Genomic DNA, 21,548 nt, shown 5'->3' with positions numbered 1-21,548 from the left:
CACCTGCTGTATCCTCAAACACGATTGACATTAGTAGGCAGATAGCCTTAGTACCTTTGTTCAGAGAGTCGGAGGTTGACTACTATTTTTGTGTATTTGAGCGTATAGCCGTAGCATTGAAATGGCCTGAAGAGGTATGGTGTCTACTTCAGTGTAAATTAACTGGTAAAGCCCAAGAGGTTTTGTCAGTGCTACCTCTGGAGGACAGTTTGAATTATGAAGTGGTCAAAGCTACTGTTCTTCGTGCCTATGAGCTTGTGCCTGAGGCATATCGACAGAGCTTTAGGTCTCATAGAAAGTCTTCTAGTAAGACTTATGTGGAATTTGCTAGAGATAAGGGAAATCTGTTTGATAAATGGCATGCTGCTAGTAAGGTAACTGATTTCAACTCTCTCCGGGAGTTAATCTTGTTGGAAGAGTTTAAAAATTGCTTACGCGAACGCATTGTAGTTTACCTAAACTAACAGAAAGTATCCTCCCTGGCAGAAGCGTCTGTGTTGGCAGACGAGTTTGTGTTGACGCACAAGAGTGTATTTTCGGCTCATACTGAGAGTAGAGCCACTGAGTTTCCTACCTTTAGCCCTAGTCGGCCAGCAGTAGTATATCAAGCACGCCAGAAGAATGAGCGTCCCTGTTTCTATTGTCATAAAGTGGGACATATGATTAATGATTGCTTCATGCTTAAACACAAACAAGGGATGCCTCTTTGTGCCAAGCCGCCAGCTGGTGTTGGTGTAATTCATACGGTTGTGAGGTCTGCAACAAAACAGGTGCCTCAGGGTAACTGCAGTTTGAAAATCTCAGTCCCCGACCGCAGTTATGAACCATTCATTTCCGAGGGGTTTGTGTCCCTAACGAATGACGAAGAGTCTCAGCGTCCGGTTAAAATCCTTAGAGATACTGGTGCAGCGCAGTCGTTTATATTATCTGATGTGTTGCCCTTATCTGACGATACATACTGTGGTTCCAGTGTGTTAGTGCAGGGTATTGAAATGGGTTTTGTCGCAGTGCCATTGCACTTTGTGAAAGTACACTCTGAGTTAATCAGTGGAATATTCAGAGTGGGGGTACGTCCTATGTTGCCAGTGAAAGGTGTGACCTTTATAATGGGTAACGATATTGCCAGAGGAAAGGTAGTACCCGTATTGGAAGTATTGGATAAAAGTGACCACTCTCTCTCGATTGAGCTGGCACAGAGTTATCCACATGTGTTCCCCGCTTGTGCTGTCACTCGTGCTAAGGCACGACAAGAGGGTGACGTAATAGATTTGTCGAACACTGTTCTGTTCAAAGAGGTTGATCAAGAGGATGGATTGTGTGATACCTCTGAGAAGCTGATCACCTCTGACAAACAGCCCAGGAAAGAATCAAAGAACATTGAACTTATTGCTGATGCAATACAGTTACCAGTCACTCGTGAGCAGCTGATTGCTAACCAATAGGTTGACAACAAGCTTGCTAAATATTTTTCTAGTGTTGTCTCATTGGAAGATGTGAAGAAGAAGAACGTGGCTTACTTCATTGATGGTAATCTCCTCATGCGTATATGTAAATCCCATGTTGACGCGTGTGGAGATTGGAATGCTGTTTACCAAATAGTGATTCCTACAGCCTTTCGACAAAATGTATTGTCCCTTGCTCATGATCACCAGTGGTCTGGTCATTTAGGAATTACAAAGACTTATGATCGGATCCTTCGACATTTCTTTTGGCCGGGTTTAAAACAAGATGTGGTTCAGTTCTGTCGGACATGCCACACATGTCAGATAACAGGAAAACCAAATCGGGTTATTCCTCCCGCTCCTCTTTGTCCCATACCTGTCATAGGTGAACCATTCGAGCATGTGGTGGTTGATTGTGTCGGACCAAAGGCAAAATCGGTTTTTGTTAACGATAATGTGTATGGCTACAAGATACCCCGAGGCCATTCCTCTGCGAAGGATTACAGCCTCGGTAGTGAGTAAAGCCTTAATAAAATTCTTCACGACATTCGGGTTACCTACGGTGGTACAAAGCGATCAAGGTACCAATTTCCTATCCAAGCTCTTCAAGCAGGTGTTAAAATCCTTGTCAATTACGCACCGTGTGTCAAGCGCCTATCACCCAGAGTCTTAGGGTGCGCTTGAAAGATGGCATCAGACACTGAAGTCTATGCTACGTAAATATTGTTTGGAATCTGAGAAAGATTGGGATGAGGGAGTTCCTCTAGTTTTGTTTGCTGCTCGTGAAACTGTGCAGGAGTCCCTAGGTTAAATGTAAATGTAAATGTAAATGTTTCAGCCCGGCTGAACTAGTGTTTGGTCACACAGTGAGAGGACCAATGAAAGTCCTTAAAGAACAGTTCTTGTCCTAAGAGTTGTGTACAGGAGACGAGAATGTATTGGCAGATGCTTTGTCTCGTGTGTAAAAATGATTGTATGTTTTGCAAGGTTGTTGCTTTGTTGTTGTGAGTATTCATTAATACTGTGGTCGCAATCCCCCTAGGGTTGCTCTTTTAAGGGTGGGAGTGTTACGGATACAGGTATCCTGTGTGTGTGTGTGTGTGTGTGTATCCTGTGTTCTTTTCTCTCCTTCTCCCCTCACAGGTGAATATCATCACTCCCCAATCAGTCACCAATACAATCATCAATCAGAAGACACACCTCCTCCTGTTTCCTACCCAATCACAGTTCCTTTCCCTTGGTTTAAAAACCCCATCAGTTGTTTGCTCTAGAGCTCAATCTCTCTGTAAATGCCATGTCTGTAGGTCTCTGTGTTTCACTCTCGTTGTGTATTAACCTCTCTTTTGTTTTAGCACCTCCATAGCACTTTGTCCTCACCTGTGAGTATTGTTTTGGTTATGGTGTTTGTTTGTTTGCTGGTGGGAAAAGGGGAAACCAAGACAAGTCGCCCATGGGCATACACTACCCGTAGGTAGACTTTGTTAAATACACTAGTTAGAACTGGGCGGACCACCCACTGTATTTTTGGTTAGTTAGTTAGCTATTGTTAAAGTAGGCTAGTCTAGCTTAGGGGTGTTATTGAATACTTATTGTTTCTTTCCTTGGGTCCAGCTCAGCCCCTTTTCCTGCTCCCCCCATTACCGTGTGTTTACAAATAAACCTTGAGTTTGACGGTAGATTTCAGTTTTCGTAGTTATTCCGTTCTCACTTTTACGTTGTCACTATTAGAATTTGCATGAGTTATGTTACGGGTCTCATTATACCATCCCCCCTAGACTGTCGGGCCAAAAGGGATTCGTAACAACAATAATAGTGAAGACATCAGAACAGAATCCAAAATAGGTGACCTACGTGAGACGGGGGTAAGAAGGTGATGAAGCGTACTTCATGAGCTGTAACTGAAAAACAACAGGCATTTGGAAAGTTTGAGGTGAGGCCTGAGGGAGAAAGTGTGGTGGAACAAGTATTAGCATTGTTAGTTGTCTTTCTAGCTGGATCGAATTCTCCGTTAGCTAGCCAGAGAAATGTTGAGAAACATTAGCCAACTCATCTAATCAAATAATTGAGTTTATGGTGTCAAAATTTGCTTGCTAAAAAAAGTCAGACGGCAAACTTTAGCTACCTAACGTTACAACATCAGATGAGTTAACACTTTAGTAACCTAACCAATTCTCTATAGTATTGACGTTAACTGGTATACAACTCCTTGCCTTTCAAGTTATAACGCGTTAGTTGCTTAATGGACCCTGGCAATCAGTGTGAAATATTAATTAGCTAACGAACTAACCCCTATCTGTTAACTAATGTTTTCCCTCTCCAGTATATGGTTAATTTTCAGAATGAGAGAATTGAGTGAAAATGAGACTATCACTGGTTAACTGGTTAAGATGGGGGTGTGGGACAAGTGCAATATTTGTTACTCTTAATATCTGTTCAGAGGAGACTGCGTGAATCAGGCCTTCATGGTCGAATTGCTGCAAAGAAACCACTACTAAAGGACACCAATAATAAGAAGAGACTTCCTTGGGCCAAGAAACACACGCAATGGACATTAGACCAGTGGAAATTTGTCCTGTGGTCTGATTAGTCCAAATTTGAGTTTTTTGTTCCAATCGCCGTGTCTTTGAGACTCCGAGTAGGTGAACGGATGATCTCCGCATGTGTGGTTCACACCGTGAAGCATGAAGGAGGTGATGGTGTGATGCTGTGGGTGTGCTTTGCTGGTGACACTGTCCGTGATTTTTTTTCATAATTCAAGACATACTTATTCAGCATGGCTGCCACATCATTCTGCAGAGATATGCCATCCCATCTGGTTTGTGCTTAGTGGGACTCATTTGCTTTTCAACAGGACAATGACCCAACACACCTCCAGGCGGTCTAAGGGCTATTTGGCCAAGAAGGAGAGTGATGGAGTGCTGCATCAGATGACCTGGTCTCAACAATCACCCGACCTCAACCCAATTGAGATGGTTTGGGTTGAGTTGGAGCGCAGTGTGAAGGAAAAGCATCCAACAAGTGCTTAGCATATGTGAGAACTCATTCAAGACTGTTGGAGTAGCATTCCAGGTGAAGCTGGTTAAGAGAATGCCAAGAGGTGTGCAAAGCTGCCATCAAGGCAAAGGGTGGCTACTTTGAATAATCTGTTCATCACTTTCCTTTGCTTACTACATGATTCCATATGTGTTATTTTATAGTTTTGATGTCTTCACTATTATTCTACAATATAGAAAATAGTACAAATAAAGAAGAACCCTTGAATGAGTAGGCGTGTCAACTTTTGACTGGTACTGTATGTATATAATTTTACTGCTCTAGGGATGTAATTTACTATTATGTATTGCTTTTTAACCCTTCCTTTTTTTCACTCTATGCGGTGCACAATGCAGAGAACACAGGAGAGGAGAATTATCATTGAATTACCATAGTGAATTATTCTGTTTGTTTGTGTCAATTAATCCCATAAGGGTTGGGATGCCAATTGACACGAAAATAAAATGTAATTCATTCATATACACCATAAACATGCTGATGGTTTTGTGTGTGTGTCTGTCTGTCTTCTCCAGTCTCTCTGCAGGACATCAACATGCGTAAAGCGTTTAAGAGCAGCACCATCCAAGACCAACAGGTGGTCTCACGGACCTCAGTCCCCAACCCTGTGGTAGAGATGTACCATCGCTGTGACAAACCTCCACCGCTCAACATACTCAGTACCTATAGGTCGGTACCTTTTTAGTATACTCATCTTCTAGCCTGACTACCAATCCACACCGATGTGGCCAAACACCACACCCACCAGCATTTCTTCTCCACAATGAGTCTGGATTTGCTTTCCTCCCTGACGTCTTGTAGAATGCAAACACATTCCGACCGTTTGAATTGGCCCCAGAAACCGATGGGATGAGCCAGCCTGGCCTAACATCATTGGCTTTGATACTCTGATTGGTTAGAGATTATCCAATGGCTGATTCATTTGTTTTGTACACAGCCCCTCATTTTGACTTAAGGCAACTTATCTCCTATTGGTTAGTTAGACCTCTGTCCCCAACCCTGTGGTGATGTACCATCGCTGTGACAAACCTCCACCTATCAACATACTCAGCCTCTATAGGTCAGTACCTCAGTATACTCAGCCCCAATAGTCAGCCTGTAGGTCAGTTAAACCACCACCTCGCTGAAAGCATACAGGTAAGATCATCCTCACCATTGCTGTGAATCCCAGTCTGATGCTGAGAAAGGCACGTCACTGACCCAACACTGTGAATGACAAATGCAAAAGGTGCAATGCACCTGACCCATTTCGATCTCTCTCTTCCTACGTTCTCTCTCTCTCCATCCCTCTCTCCAGGGATGATAAGAAGGATGCGTTGAAGTTCTACACAGACCCCTCCTACTTCTTCATGCTGTGGAAAGAAAAGATGCTGCAGGCCACGGAGGACAAGAGGAAGGAGAAGAGACGACAGAAGGTGGGTGTGTGTGTATATGTGTGTGTGCTCAGTCTCTTCATTCTCTCTGTCACTGCCTCTTTCTCTCTCTTTCGCTCTGTGCCTCTGGTAGTTGTCTCCTTGCTGACAGTGATTGTGTTCAAACATGTCAAGTCAACTTCTGTCACTAGAGTCACTCCAGTGTGTGTGTGAGGGTGTGCTGAACTTTATGATACTGTATGCTTGGATGGGGAAAGAGAATGTCATCCATTACTGCTTCACTGCTAAGTTCTTTGCATCTCCACATGCTTCTGTTTATCATTCTGTATTTATCTCACATTCAATTTGCTTTGCTGCGTTATAATCCGGACTGTGTGTGTTGAGCTCAACCACACCCTCACGCCCATTCTACTTCCCATTCCCTGAGAAACACAACCCCTCTTGCTGTCTAAAGACAACTTCAGTTATAACCCCTCTCTCGGACATCTAAAGTGCATTTGGAAAGTAATTCAGACCGCTTGACCTTTTCCACATGTTGTTATGTTACAGCCTTATTGTAAAATGCATTAACAACAACAACAAAATCCTCATCAATCAGTTTTGAAAAAGGTGGCCATTAAGCTGGTCAAACATCTCTAAAACTAAGAGCATTGTATTTGGTACAAATCATTTCCCTAAGCTGTTGTCCTCAGCTGAATCTGGTGATGAATGGTGTTGCTGTTGAACACGTTTAGGAGACTAAATTACTTGGTGTGACCTTAGATTGTAAACTGTCATGATATATATACGAGTTCGACCGATTTATGATTTTTTTTTTTTCAATGCCGATACCGATTAATCGGACGATTTATATATATTTGTAATAATGACAATTACAACAATACTCAATGAACATGTTTATTTTAACTTAATATAATACATCAATGAAATCAATTTAGTCTCAAATAAATGAATGTTCAATTTAGTTTAAATAATGCAAAAACAAAGTGTTGGAGTCTTCAATATTCGTTTTAGGTAGTAGTTATTATAGGACTATTTCTCTCTATACCATTTGTATTTCATATACCTTTTTACTATTGGATGTTCTACTAGGTACTTTAGTATTGCCAGCCTAATCTCGGGAGTTGATAGGCTTGAAGTCATTGCGAAGAGCTGCTGGCAAACGCAGGAAAGTGCTGTTAGAATGAATGCTTACGAGCCTGCTGCTGCCTTCCACCGCTCAGTCAGACTGCTCTATCAAATCATAGACTTAATTATAATATAATAACACACAGAAATACGAGCCTTAGAGGTCATTAATGTGGTCAAATCTGTAAACTATAATTTTGAAAACAAAATGTTTATTCTTTCAGTGAAATATGTAATCGCTCCGTATTTGATCTAACGGGTGGCATCCATACATCTAAATATTCCTGTTCCATTGCACAACCTTTAATGTTACATCATAATTATGTAAAATTCTGCCAAATTAGTTCGCAACGAGCCAGGTGGCCCAAACTGTTGCATATACCCTGACTCTGCGTGCAATGAATGCAAGAGAAGTGACACAAGGTGTCCAAAAATGCAGAATACCGATTGTTATGAAAACTTGAAATCGGCACTAATTAATTGGCCATTCCGATTAATCGGTCGACCTCTAATAAATGTATATGTACAGTATATCACAAAAGTGAGTACACCCCTCACATTTTTGTAAATATTTGAGTATATCTTTTCATGTGACAACACTGAATAAATGACACTTTGCTAAAATGTAAAGTAGTGAGTGTACAGCTTGTATAACAGTGTAAATTTGCTGTCCCCTCAAAATAACTCAACACACAGCCATTAATGTCTAAACCGCTGGCAACGAAAGTGAGTACACCCCTAAGTGAAAATGTCCAAATTGGGCCCAAAGTGTCAAAATGTTGTGTGGCCACCATCATTTTCCAGCACTGCCTTAACCCTCTTGGGCATGGAGTTCACCAGAGCTTCACAGGTTGCCACTGGAGTCTTCTTCCACTCCATGACAACATCACGGAGCTGGTGGATGTTAGAGACCTTGCACTCCTCCACCTTCCATTTGAGGATGTCCCACAGATGCTCAATAGGGTTTAGGTCTGGAGACATGCTTGGCCAGCTTGGCCACCTTTACCCTCAGCTTCGTCTTGGACGACCACTATGCTATGAGACTTGAAATTGAGCTCCGGTGCATCCTTTTTCCACTGATCATCCTTGAAGTTTCTACAACGTGATTTGAGTCCACCTGTGGTAAATCAAAATCATGTCCAATCAATTTAAAAGGCAAGCGCCTGTCTATATAAGGTTCCACACTTGACAGTACATGTCGGAGCTAAAGCCAAGTCGTGAGGTTGAAGGAATTGTTCGTAGAGCTCTGAGACAGGGGAAGGGTACCCAAAAAATTATCCAGCATTTTAAGGTCCCCAAGAACACATTGGCCTCCATCATTCTTAAATGGAAGAAGTTTGGAACCACCAAGACTATTCCTAAGAGCTGACTAGAGGTGCCCAAGAACCAGATGGTCAATCTGACACAGCTCCAGAGTTCCTCTGTGGAGATGGGAGAACCTTCCAGAAGGACAACCATCTCTGCAGCACTCCACAATCAGGCTGTTATGGTAGCGTGGCCAGACGGAAGCCACTCCTCAGTAAAAGGCACATGACAGCACGCTTGGAGTTTTACCAAAAGGCAACATGAGAAACAAGTTTCTTTGGTCTGATGAAACCAAGTTTGTTGGCCTGAATTGGCCTGAATGCCAAGCGGCACGTCTGGAGGAAACCTGGCACCATCCCTACAGTGAAGCATGGTGGTGGCAGCATCATGCTGTGGGGATGTTTTTCAGCGGTAAGGACTGGGAGACTAGTCAGGATTGAGGGAAAGATGAATGGAGCAGAGTATTGCAAGATCCTTGATGAAAATCTGCCCCAGAGTGCTCAGGACCCCTTACTGGGGGCGAAGGTTCACCTTCCAAAGGGACAACAACCCTAAGCACACAGCCAAGACAATGTAGGAGTTGCTTTCGGGATAAGTCTCTGAATGTCTTTAAGCGGCCCAGCCAGAGCCCTGACCGATCAAACATCTCTGGGGAGACCTGAAAATAACTGTGCAAAGACGCTCCCCATCCAACCTGACAGAGCTTGAGAGGATCTGCAGAGAAGAGTGGGAGAAGCTCCCCAAATACAGGTGTGCCAAGCTTGTAGCGTCATACCCAAGAGACTCTAGGCTGTAATCGCTGCCAAAGTACTGAGTGAAGGCTCTGAATACTTATGTAAATGTGATATTTCAGTTTTGTATTTTTAATAAATGTGCTAAAATGTCAACCTATTTTTGTGATGTCTTTATGAGGTATTGTATGTCGATTGATGAGGGGAAAAATCAATTTAATACATTTTAGAATAAGACTGTAACATAAAAAAATGTGGAAAAAGTCAAGTGGTCTGAACAATTTCCAAATGCACTGTATATCCCGCCTTTCTGTCCCCCTCCTGTCTTCTGTCCCATCTTCTCCCTCACTCTGCTTCAACACTCCCGTGCCACTATCGCCCCTGTTAACCTCCAGATTTTCACCAGTAGACTCTCCTCCTCTCCCCCTCTCTTTTCCCCTACTCTGTCTCTCCCATTTTGTATAACCATAGTATATCTAATGTGTTAGAGCTCTCTATCTCCACGTCTCCCCATCCAGACCAGCTGTCCGACCCACTCTGACCAGGGTAGACCCCACAGCAGACAGGCTCCACCTCGCAGCCCACTACCCAGCTCCGTAAGACCGCCACATCCACAACTATGTTCCCTTGTCCCCAGTCCTTGTTTCCCCCTGGATCCTCTGGGTTTCCCCCTGTCCACTGCTATGTCTCACTGTCTCTTGTCCCTTGTGTGTTCCATGTCTTCTACATCCCTGTCCCCTGTCCATGTCTCCGCCCTGCTCCGTAAGACGCCACCTCTACGTTCCGGCCTCCTCCCAGCTCCCAGACCCCTCCGTCTGCGTGTCCCCCCCTCCCGTCTCTGTCCCTCCACCAAGCTGGTCCCTTATACCCATCCGTCTATGTTTGGGAATGTTTTATGTTGTGTTGATTGTTTTATATTGCTTAACATTGCTTAAAAGTTTGGCTTATAGTGGGACTGGGTGAATTCTGCTGGTCGACGGTGTGTGAAAATGGTGGAATGGATCTTGCTCTCTCTGTTTGTCCCTGTGTGAAGAGAATACTATCCATAATAAATGTAGCCCTTTGTATTTGTTTGTTTGTCTCTCCTTCCTCCACTCCCCTCCGTCACTCTATCAGGAGCAGCACAAACAGGTAGAGGACCCGGGAAGGGAGGTGAAGAAGGTTCGTAAAGCCCGTAATCGCAGACAGGAGTGGAATATGATGGCTTATGACAAGGAGTTCCGCCCCGATACCAGACTAACCCCCTCACCCTATCACGGAATGTCCGAGGGGTCGCTATCACCCGATAACAGGTGAGCCCAGAATCAAATGTGTTTTTCCTCATTTTGTGTTTTTCTTGTCCATCTACAGACAATACCCCATTATGACAAATCAAGCCCAGGTTTTTGGAAATGTTTGCACATTTATATATAACAAAACATTTAATTTATATACAGTGCCTTGTGAAAGTATTCGGCCCCCTTGAACTTTGCGACCTTTTGCCACATTTCAGGCTTCAAACATAAAGATATAAAACTGTATTTTTTTGTGAAGAATCAACAACCATGAAGTGGAACGACATTTATTGGATATTTCAAACTTTTTTAACAAATCAAAAACTGAAAAATTGGGCGTGCAAAATTATTCAGCCCCCTTAAGTTAATACTTTGTAACGCCACCTTTTGCTGCGATTACAGCTGTAAGTCGCTTGGGTTATGTCTCTTATCAGTTTTGCACATCGAGAGACTGAAATTTTTTCCCATTCCTCCTTGCAAAACAGCTCGAGCTCAGTGAGGTTGGATGGAGAGCATTTGTGAACAGCAGTTTTCAGTTCTTTCCACAGATTCTCGATTGGATTCAGGTCTGGACTTTGACTTGGCCATTCTAACACCTGGATATGTTTATTTTTGAACCATTCCATTGTAGATTTTGCTTTATGTTTTGGATCATTGTCTTGTTGGAAGACAAATCTCCGTCCCAGTCTCAGGTCTTTTGCAGACTCCATCAGGTTTTCTTCCAGAATGGTCCTGTATTTGGCTCCATCCATCTTCCCATCAATTTTAACCATCTTCCCTGTCCCTGCTAAAGAAAAGCAGGCCCAAACCATGATGCTGCCACCACCATGTTTGACAGTGGGGATAGTGTGTTCAGGGTGATGAGCTGTGTTGCTTTTACGCCAAACATAACGTTTAGCATTGTTGACAAAAAGTTCAATTTTGGTTACATCTGACCAGAGCACCTTCTTCCACATGTTTAGTGTGTCTCCCAGGTGGCTTGTGGCAAACTTTAAACAACACTTTTTATGGATATCTTTAAGAAATTGCTTTCTTCTTGCCACTCTTCCATAAAGGCCAGATTTGTGCAATATACGACTGATTGTTGTCCTATGGACAGAGTCTCCCACCTCAGCTGTAGATCTCTGCAGTTCATCCAGAGTGATCATGGGCCTCTTGGCTGCATCTCTGATCAGTCTTCTCCTTGTATGAGCTGAAAGTTTAGAGGGACGGCCAGGTCTTGGTAGATTTGCAGTGGTCTGATACTCCTTCCATTTCAATATTATCGCTTGCACAGTGCTCCTTGGGATGTTTAAAGCTTGTGAAATCTTTTTGTATCCAAATCCGGCTTTAAACTTCTTCACAACAGTATCTCGGACCTGCCTGGTGTGTGCCTTGTTCTTCATGATGCTCTCTGCGCTTTTAACGGACCTCTGAGACTATCACAGTGCAGGTGCATTTATACGGAGACTTGATTACACGCAGGTGGATTGTATTTATCATCATTAGTCATTTAGGTCAACATTGGATCATTCAGAGATCCTCACTGAACTTCTGGAGAGTTTGCTGCACTGAAAGTAAAGGGGCTGAATAATTTTGCACTCCCAATTTTTTCAGTTTTTGATTTGTTAAAGTTTGAAATATCCAATAAATGTTGTTCCACTTCATGATTGTGTCCCACTTGTTGTTGATTCTTCACAAAAAAATAAAGTTTTATATCTTTATGTTTGAAGCCTGAAATGTGGCAAAAGGTCGCAAAGTTCAAGGGGGCCGAATACTTTCGCAAGGCACTGTGTATATATATATATATATATATAGTGGGACTGGGTGATATAAAAAAAAATTATATATATAATTCGCTGTATCACAATTCTAGTGGGTCAGAAGTTTACATACACTAAGTTGACTGCCTTTTTTCTGGAAAATTCCAAAAAATGATGTCATGGCTTTAGAAGCTTCTGATAGGCTGATTGACATAATGTGAGTCAATTGGAGGTGTACCTATAATAATATATGCCATTTTAGCAGACGCTTTTATCCAAAGCGACTTACAGTCATGTGTGCATACATTCTACGTATGGGTGGTCCCGGGAATCGAACCCACTACCCTGGCGTTACAAGCGCCATGCTCTACCAACTGAGCTACCCTGTGGATGTATTTCAAGGCCTACCTTCAAACTCAGTGCCTCTTTGTTTGACATTATGGGAAAATCAAAAGAAATCAGCCAAGACCTCAGAAAGAAAATTGTAGACTTCCACAACTGCCACGTTCATTTGTACAAACAATAGTACAGGAAGGAGACGTGTCCTGTCTCGTAGAGATGAAAGTACTTTGGTGAGAGAAGTGCAAATCAATCCCAGAACAACCACAAAGGAACTTGTGAAGATGCTGGAGGAAACGGGTACAAAAATAATTCTGTCCACAGTAAAAACGAGTCCTATATCGACGTAACCTGAAAGGCCGCTCAGCAAGGAAGATGACACGCTCCAAAAAAGCCAGACTACGGTTTGCAACTGCACATAGGGACAAAGGTCGTACCTTTTTGAGAAATGTCCTCTGGTCTGATGAAACAAAAATAGAACTGTTTGGCCATAATGACCATCATTCTGTTTGGAGGAAAAAGGGGGAGGCCTGCAAGCTGAAGAACACCATCCCAACCCTGAAGCACATGGAAGCATCATGTTGTGGGGGTGCTTTGCTGCAGGAGGGACAGGTGCACTTCACAAAATATATTGAATCATGAGGATAGAAAATTAAGTGGATATATTGAAGCAACATCTCAAGACATCAGTCAGGAAGTTAAAGCTTGGTCGCAAATGGACAATGACCTCAAGCATACTTCCAAAGTCATGGCAAAATGGCTTCAGGACAACAAAGTCAAGGTATTGGAGTGGCCATCACAAAGCCCTGACCTCAATCCCATAGAACATGCCGACAAACCTGACTCGGTTACACCAGCTCTGTCAGGAGGAATGGGCCAAAATTCACCCAACTTATTGTGGGAAGCTTGTGAAAGGCTACCCAAAACGTTTGACCCAAGCTAAACATTTTAAAGGCAATGCTCCCAAACTTCTGACCCACTGGGAATATGATGAAAGAATTAAAAGCTAAATAAATAATTCTCTACTTATTATTCTGACATTTCACATTCTTAAAATTAAGTGGTGATTCTAACTGACCTAAAAAAGGGAATTTTTACTAGGATAAATGTCAGGAATTGTGATGAGTTAAACTTCTTGACGCTACCCATCCCTTTAGCGGGATAATTGTCATCAACAACCGCTGAATTGCATAGCGCCACATTCAAATATTATTACTAAAAATATTTATATTCATGAAATCACAAGTGCAGTAAAGCAAAACACAGCTTAGCCTTTTGTTAATCCACCTGTCGTGTCAGATTTTGAAAATATGCTTTACAGCGAAAGCAATCCAAGCGTTTAAGTTTATCGATCACGCGACAAAACATTATGTACACCTAGCATCAAGGAGCTTGGTCACGAAACTCAGAAAAACAATAAAATTAATAGTTTACCTTTGATCTTCAGATGTTTTCACTCACAAGACTCCCAGTAACACAAATGTTCCTTTTGTTCCATAAAGATTATTTTTATGTACAAAATACCTCCATTTGTTTTGGCGCGTTATGTTCAGAAATCCACAGGAAAGAGCGGTCACGACAACGCAGACAAATTCCAAATAGTATCTGTAATGTCCACAGAAACATGTCAAATGTTTTTCATAAATCAATCCTCAGGTTGTTTTTAAAATGTATAATCAATAATATATCAACCGCAACTGTCTTTCTCAGTAGGAGAGGGAAAGGCAATGGCTGCCCAAACTGTTGCTCCATGCAAAACGCTGCTGGTACCCGGCCATACAATGACGCGATGTTGTCTTTCTCGCTCATTTTTCAAAGTAAAAGCCTGAAACTGTCTAAAGACTGACACCTTGAGGATGCGATAGGAAACAGAATCTGGTTGATGTCCCTTTAAAAGGCAGGCTATGGAACATGGAGTTTTCAAAATAGAAGCCACTTCCTGGTTTGATTTTCCTCAGGGTTTCTCCTGCAATATCAGTTCTGTTATACTCACAGACAATGTTTTGACAGTTTTGGAAACTTTAAAGTGTTTTCTATCCTAATCTGTCAATTATATGCATATTCTAGCATCTGGTCCTGAGAAATAGGCTGTTTACTTTGGGAACGGTATTTTTCCAAACATAATAATAGCTTCAAGAGGTTAAATGTATTTGGCTGAGGTGTATGTAAACTTTCGATTTCAACTGTATAGTACTATTCAAAAGTTTGGACACACCTACTCATTCAAGGGTTTTCTTTATTTTTACTATTTTCTACATTGTAGAATAGTGGTGAAAACATCAACTATTACATAACACACATGGAATCATGTTGTAACCAAAAAAGTGAGATTCTTCAAATAGCCACCCTTTGCCTTAACAGCTTTGCATACTCTTGGCATTCTCTCAACCAGCCTCATAAGGAATGCTTGTCCAACAGTCTTTAAGGAGTTCCTAATTATGCTGAGCACTTGTTGGCTGCCTTTCCTTCACTCTGCGGTCCAACTCATCCCAAACCATCTCAATTGGTTTGAAGGTTGGTGATTGTGGAGGCCAGGTCATCTTATGCAGCACTCCATCACTCTACTTCTTAGCCAAATTGCCCTTACACAGCCTGGAAGTGTGTTGGATCATTGTCCTGTTGAAAAACAAATGATAGTCCCGCTAAGCGCAAACCAGATGGGACAGTGTATTTCTGCAGAATACTGTGGTAACCATGCTGGTTAAGTGTGCCTTGAATTCAAAATAAATTACTGACAATGTCACCATCAAAGCACCCCCACGCCATCACACCTCCTCCTCCATGCTTCACGGTAGTAACCACACATGCGGAGATCATCCAGTCACTCACAAAGACATGGCAATTGGAACCAAAAGTCTCAGATTTGGTCTCATCAGACAGAAGGACAGATTGCCATTGGTCTAATGTCCATTGCTTGTGCTTCTTGGCCCAAGAAGTTGGTTTCCTTTAGTCGTGGTTTCTTTGCAGCAATTCTACCATGAAGGCCTGATTCATGCAGTCTTTTCTGAACAGGTGATGTTGAGATGCATTTGTTTGGGCTGCAATTTCTGAGGCTAGTAACTCTAATGAACTTATCCTCTGCAGCAGAGGTAACTCTGGGTCTTCCTTTCCTGTGGCGGTCCTCATGAGAGCAAGTTTCATCATAGTGCTTGATGGTTTTTGCGACTGCACTTGAAAAACTTTCAAAAGTGCTTGAATTTTTCCAAGTTTCTATTTTGCTTTTTTGAGCTGTTCTTGCCATAATATGGACTTGGTCTTTTAGCAAATGGGGCTATCTTCTGTATACCAACCCTAATCGTCCAAACTTTTGACTGGTACTGTATATACTGTGGGCTTCAAAATTACAGGCACCCATGACTGGCAATGCACAAACAATACTTTAAATAATATAAACAATATAATTATAGAGAACTCAAAATTACAACATGTGAGAAAGAATGTACAAAATGCATTTCACCAAAATCAAGGTTTTCATAATTATTGGCACTCATCATTTAGTACTTAGTGCAACCACCTCTGGCAAGGATAACGGCAAGGTTTTCCTGTCATGTTTGACAAGGTTAAGGAACATATTTCGAGGGATTTTGGACCATTCCTCTATGCAGATCCTTTCAAGATTTTTCATATTCTCCGGTTAGCGCTTATCAACTGCCCTCTTCAACTCAGCCTACAGGTTTTCTATTGGATTGAGTTCCGGTGACTGAGATGGCCATGGCAGAATATTAATTTTGTTGTCAGTGAACCAGTGTATGGATTTTGAGTTATGTTTTGGGTCATTGTCTTGTTGGAAAGTCCACCTACTGTCAAGTCCCAGCCTTCTGGGAGAGGCAACCAGATTGTCAGCCAAAATTGCCTGATAGTTGTTGCCTGATAATTCGTTATGCCATCAATCTTAACCAGTGCCCCTGGACCTCTGGAAATAAAACAGCCCCAAAACATCATTGACCCACCACCATATTTCAATATTTCACCGTGTGTATGAGGTGCCTCTCCTTGTATGCATCTCTGTTTCGACCCCAAACATGCCGATGCTGTATCTGATCAAAACGTTCGATTTTGGTCTCATCTGACCAGAGCGCCTTCTTCCAAGTCATAATTTAAATTACATTTGGCAAACTCCAAGTGCTTGCTTCTGTGTCTGGAGGTCAGAAAGGGCTTTCTTCTGGCAACCCTTCCAAAGAGCCTGTGGTTGTGGAGGTGGCGTCTGATGGTGCTTTTTGAAACCTGGTGATCCCAAGACGCCACCAAGGCCTGCAATTCTTTCATGGTGATTCTTGGGGATTTTGTTGCTTGCCAACAGTGAATAGCGACTCCGTGATGCTGGCCTTTTAGGCAGAGTTCCTCTGTCCAGTGTCTGTTCTTTTGCCCATCTTAATATTTTATGTTTATTGGACAGTCAACATGGCTTTTTCTTTGCAACTCTGTCTAGAAGGCCAGCATCCCGGAGTCACCTCTTCACTGTTGACGTTGAGACTGGTGTTTTGCAGGTCCTATTTAATGAAGCCGCCAGTTGAGGACTGTTTCTCAAAGTAGACACACTAATGTACTTGGCGTCTTGCTCAGTTGTGCACCGGGGCTTCCCACTCCTCTTTCTATTCTTGTTAGACAGTTTGGGCTGTTCTGTCAAGGGAGTAGTACACAGTGTTGTACCAGATCTATGCTGATGCTCCAGATACTCAACTAGTCTAAAGAAGGACAGTTTTATTGCTTCTTTAAATCAGAACAACAGTTTTCAGCTGTGCTAACATAAATCCAAAAGGGTTTCCTAATGATCAATGAGCCTTTTTAAAATGATAAACTTAGATTAGCTAACACAACGTGCCACTGGAACACAGGAGTGATGGTTGCTGATAATGGGACTCTGTACACCTATGTAGCTAGTCCATAAAAAACTGCCGGTTCCAGCTACAATAGTCATTTACAACATTAACAATGTCTACACTGTATTTCTGATCAATTTGATGTTAATTATAAGTACAATTAGCTTTTCTTTCAAAAACAAGGACATTTCTAAGAGGCTCCAAACTGTCTGTATGTCCCTTATTTAGATAAGTGTTCAGACCTGACGTTGTGTTCAGGTGCATCCTGTTTCCATTGATCATCCTTGAGACGTTTCTACAACTTGGAGTCCACCAGTGGTAAATTAATTTGATTGGACATTATTTGGAAAGGCACAAACCTGCCTATATAAGGTCCCACAGTTGACAGTGCATGTCAGAGCAAAAACCAAGCCATGAGGTCGAAGGAATTGTCCATAGAACTCCGAGACAGGATTGTGTCGCGGCACAGATCTGGGGAAGGATATCAAAAATGTCTGCAGCATTCAAGTTCCTCGAGAACACAGTAGCCTCCATAAGTGGAAACCACCAAGCCTCTTGCTAGAGCTAGCTACCCGGCCAAACTGAGCAATTGGGTGAGAAGGGCCTTGGTCAGGGAGGTGACCAAGAACCCGATGGTCACTGGCAGAGCTGGCAGAGCTCCAGTGACCATCGACCTCTGTAGAGATGGGAGAACCTTCCAGAAGGACAACCATCTCTTCAGCACATCACCAAATCAGGCCTTTATGGTAGAGTGGCCAGACGGGACGTCACTCCTCAGTAAAAGGCACGACAGCCTGCTTAGAGTTTGCCAAAAGGCACCTAAACGATTATCATACCATGAGAAACCAGATTTTCTGGTCTGATGAAACCAACATTGAACTCTTTGGCCTGAATGCCAAGCATCACGTCTGGAGGAAACCTGGCACCATCCCTACAGTGAAGGAAGGTGGAGGCAGCATCATGATGTGGGGATGTTTTTCAGCAGTAGGGACTGGGAGGCTAGTCAGGATTGAGGCAAAGATGAACGGAGAAAAGTACAGAGACATTCTTGATGAAAACCTGCTCCACAGCACTCAGGACCTCTGACTGGGGCGACGGCTCATCTTCGAACAGGACAACGACCCTAAGCACACAGCCAATACACCGCAGGAGTTGCTTCGGGACAAATCTCTGAATGTCCTTTAGAGGCCCAGCCAGGGCCCAGAATTGAACCCGGATGAACATCTCTGGAGAGATCTGAAAATAGCTGTGCAGCGACGCTCCCCATCCAACCTGATTGAGCTGGAGAGGATCTGCAGAGAAGAATGGGAGAAGCTCAGTTGTACAGTTGTGCCATGCTTGTATCGTCATCCCCAAGAAGACTGAAGTCTGTAATCACTGCCAAAGGTGCTACAACAAATTACTTAGTAAAGGTTCTGAGTACTTATGTAAATGTGATATTTCACTTAATTATTTTTAATAAATTTAGAAAAAATGTCCGAACCTGTTTTTACTTTGTCATTATGGAGTATTATGGTAGATTTGATGGGGGGTGGGACAATGTAATACATTTTTTGAATAAGGCTGTAACGTAACAAGATGTGGAAAATGTCATGGGTCTGAATATTTCCAAATGCAATGTACATGTGTCATGAATTGTTCAGTGACTGGCCAGTCTTCAGTGTGCTTAAGCACAGCCTAGCTCTCTTCTGCCCTCTGCTGGGTAAAATAAATGACCCCTCCCTCTCCTCTCCTAGGTCTGTGGCATCAGACATGGGCGAGCTCTCCTACCCGTCCAGCCCTAACCAGCCCTCCCAGCCCCCCTCCGCCCCCCACCCCATCGACGGTGTCCCCCACCTCACCCAGACACCACAGACCCAGTCCTTAGACAGGGGTGGGTACCCCCGACCTAATCTCCCCTCTGGTGTAGTCGCTGGGGGAAGACATATCGCCTCTCTGGGGCGCACTCAGCTCCCCCACGCACCCCCCGCCTCCTCTGAGGGGGGAGCACTCAATGGGCCACGGCAGCAGTCTGTCAAGGACTACAGGGCATATGGGTAAGAACACCACATAGAAATAGAATCACCAAACACTAAATTGACTGTGAATGTCGATTCTAGGAATTCTAATTCTCGAAGCCTTTGTAATTCTAGAATAATATATTTGACATAACATCTAATTTGATTTTAGTTTTAAGAGGTTTGTTCGAGCCAACAGATTTGCCCACTGTTGCCAATTCGTGTCTGATTGTGTTATTTTTCTCTCTCTCTCTCTTTCTGTCTTTCTCTTCCTCCTACCTTAGCGGCCAGCCATCAGCCATCCCCGAGTACTTCACCCCCTGCCCCTCCTCCTCCCCCACCCCTCATCCCGTCCACCCAGACTGCCTTCGACTCCACCTCCTCCTTCCCCATTCTCCCCCCCGGGGCCGTGGCGGTCATGTCCCGCCCTTACAGTCCCTCCCCTACACCCCCCGCCCCCCCTGTCAACTATATCCCCTCCCCCTCTCACACCCCCTCCGGTGCCCCTCCCGCTGCCCCTCCTCCTCCCCCACCTGGTCTACCCCCCTCCCATATCCTGCCTCTGGTTCACGCCATTGGTGGAGAAGCTCCTGCCACCAGGAAGGGCCAGATGCCGATGATTCCGATAAGCGACGCTCGCAGCGACCTGTTGGCTGCCATACGTAGAGGTGAGAGAGTTTTGTGGGGTGTGTGGGGGTGTGTTTATGATTGTGTTTTTTGTTTTGTTTTTTGTTTAAGTTTGTTTTTTTGTGTGTGTGTGTGTGTGTGTGTGTGTGTGTGTGTGTGTGTGTGTGTGTGTGTGTGTGTGTGTGTGTGTGTGTGTGTGTGTGTGTGTGTGCGCTTAGGTGTGCTTCCAATCAGCAATGCTCGCAGTGAACTGCTGGCAGCAATACGCAGAGGTGAGACCGATAGAGGGTATGTGTGTGCGTGTGTGCATGGATACATGTGTATCCACCTGTGAATGAGTACATTTAGCGTATTTGAAATGGCTAGCTAGTTTTCGGTAGTGTTGCACGATATACTGAAACTTCGGTACTTTGTTGATACTAGAACATGAAAACCGGTTCAGTATTAGATTTTCTGGTACTTTCGGTACTTATGTCAAATGTGTCACGTTGTATACTTACTTAGAGAACAAAACAATGTCTATAAAGGAAAGAACACTTTACAATGCAAGAAGATACCGGAAGCTTCAAGCGTTGTAGGCTAACTTTCCTTGCTAGCTCTGTTTGTCATAATATGCTAACCATAATGTAAATTGTACTGATTTCAAAGCCAATTGTCACCAAAAACTTGATTCATTCACATCGCCGCCCTCGCATCATTTCTCTCCCTCCAACTGACTTGAGTGCATGTGCCTCCTCTAATTAACCTCAACACTGGGTCTTAAAGAGACACCGCACACTTATGAAATAGGAAAATGCTTCCTCTATGAAAACGTTGTTGATCGATAAAATAAGTCCCAAATGAATGGGAAACAGATTTTGTCATCTGCAGCCCCTTGATTTACCCACTTTATCAATAGAGATTTACCATTCAAATAAATAAATTACTGTTATGTAGTAAGATTGCAGAATTGTATAATTGGTGCATTAATATGTACATGCCTGTCAGAAATATTGACATAAAAAAAATGTATAATGTAATGATATTGAACTCAAAAGATGACCAACGATTGAACAGAGCAGTAGCTGAGTTTCTGTTTATCTGTATCGAGTATCATGATGGTATTGAGTATCGTGATACTTAACCTGGTATCAGTATCGAAGTCAAAATTCTGGTATCGTGACAACACTAGTTAGCTGTGTTTGTATCTTCCCTTTTGTCATGAGACCTAGAATGAGATCATTCCCCTTAGAAGCATTGCTTTGGTGGACTGTAGGGTTGCAAAATTCCCAGGTTTTCCAGAAATTCTGGTTGAAAGAATCACAGAATTGTGAGGGGGAAAAAAAAAAACCTGGCAACTTTCACAGAAAGTTACAGGAATTTTGCAACAGGTAAGGCTGCTTCTGTGGGTGACACGCTGTCGACGTGTTCAGAGGATCTCTGGTTCAATCCCAGTGAGGGACAGGGACGGGAGCAATGCTGTTCCACAAACCACACACACACACACACACACACACACAGAGCTTCATATGTATGTATCTATCTAACCCCTCCATCCCTCCTTCAAACCTTCCCTCCTTCCATCTTTCCAGGTATCCAGTTGAGGAAGGTCCAGGAACAGAGAGAGCAGGAAGCAAAGAGAGAGCCAGTTGGAAACGACGTGGCCACCATCCTATCACGTCGCATCGCCGTTGAGTACAGTGAATCAGATTCCGACTCCGGCGGGGAGGACAACGGGGA

General features: G+C 43.2%; 1 protein-coding gene across 6 annotated transcripts in view; it reads left to right on the top strand.

The window, feature by feature from the left end:
• The window catches only part of zgc:109889 (uncharacterized protein LOC553542 homolog), a 66,943-nt gene extending 45,395 nt beyond the window's left edge, over positions 1 to 21,548 (top strand). For 3 of the 6 annotated variants that reach the window (XR_008062849.1, XR_008062846.1, XR_008062847.1), the window contains 8 exons: positions 5,009 to 5,162; positions 5,791 to 5,908; positions 9,549 to 9,626; positions 10,147 to 10,322; positions 18,942 to 19,241; positions 19,487 to 19,870; positions 20,048 to 20,101; positions 21,401 to 21,547. Coding sequence is in view for 1 of the 6 variants with exons in the window: in XM_035783984.2 (XP_035639877.2) it covers positions 5,009 to 5,162; positions 5,791 to 5,908; positions 9,549 to 9,626; positions 10,147 to 10,322; positions 18,942 to 19,241; positions 19,487 to 19,868 (1,208 nt within the window). In the remaining 5 variants the exon portion in view is untranslated. Of the gene's footprint in view, positions 1 to 2,800; positions 3,373 to 5,008; positions 5,163 to 5,790; positions 5,909 to 9,548; positions 9,627 to 10,146; positions 10,323 to 18,941; positions 19,242 to 19,486; positions 19,871 to 20,047; positions 20,102 to 21,400 lie in introns of those variants that run through there. The other 3 variants (XR_008062850.1, XR_008062848.1, XM_035783984.2) reach the window with 3 other exon arrangements.

Source organism: Oncorhynchus keta, chromosome 13, assembly GCF_023373465.1.
Source record: "Oncorhynchus keta strain PuntledgeMale-10-30-2019 chromosome 13, Oket_V2, whole genome shotgun sequence".
NCBI lineage: Eukaryota > Metazoa > Chordata > Actinopteri > Salmoniformes > Salmonidae > Oncorhynchus > Oncorhynchus keta.
Note: the sequence above shows the minus strand (reverse complement) of the source record. Positions and strands in the feature narration are given on the sequence as shown.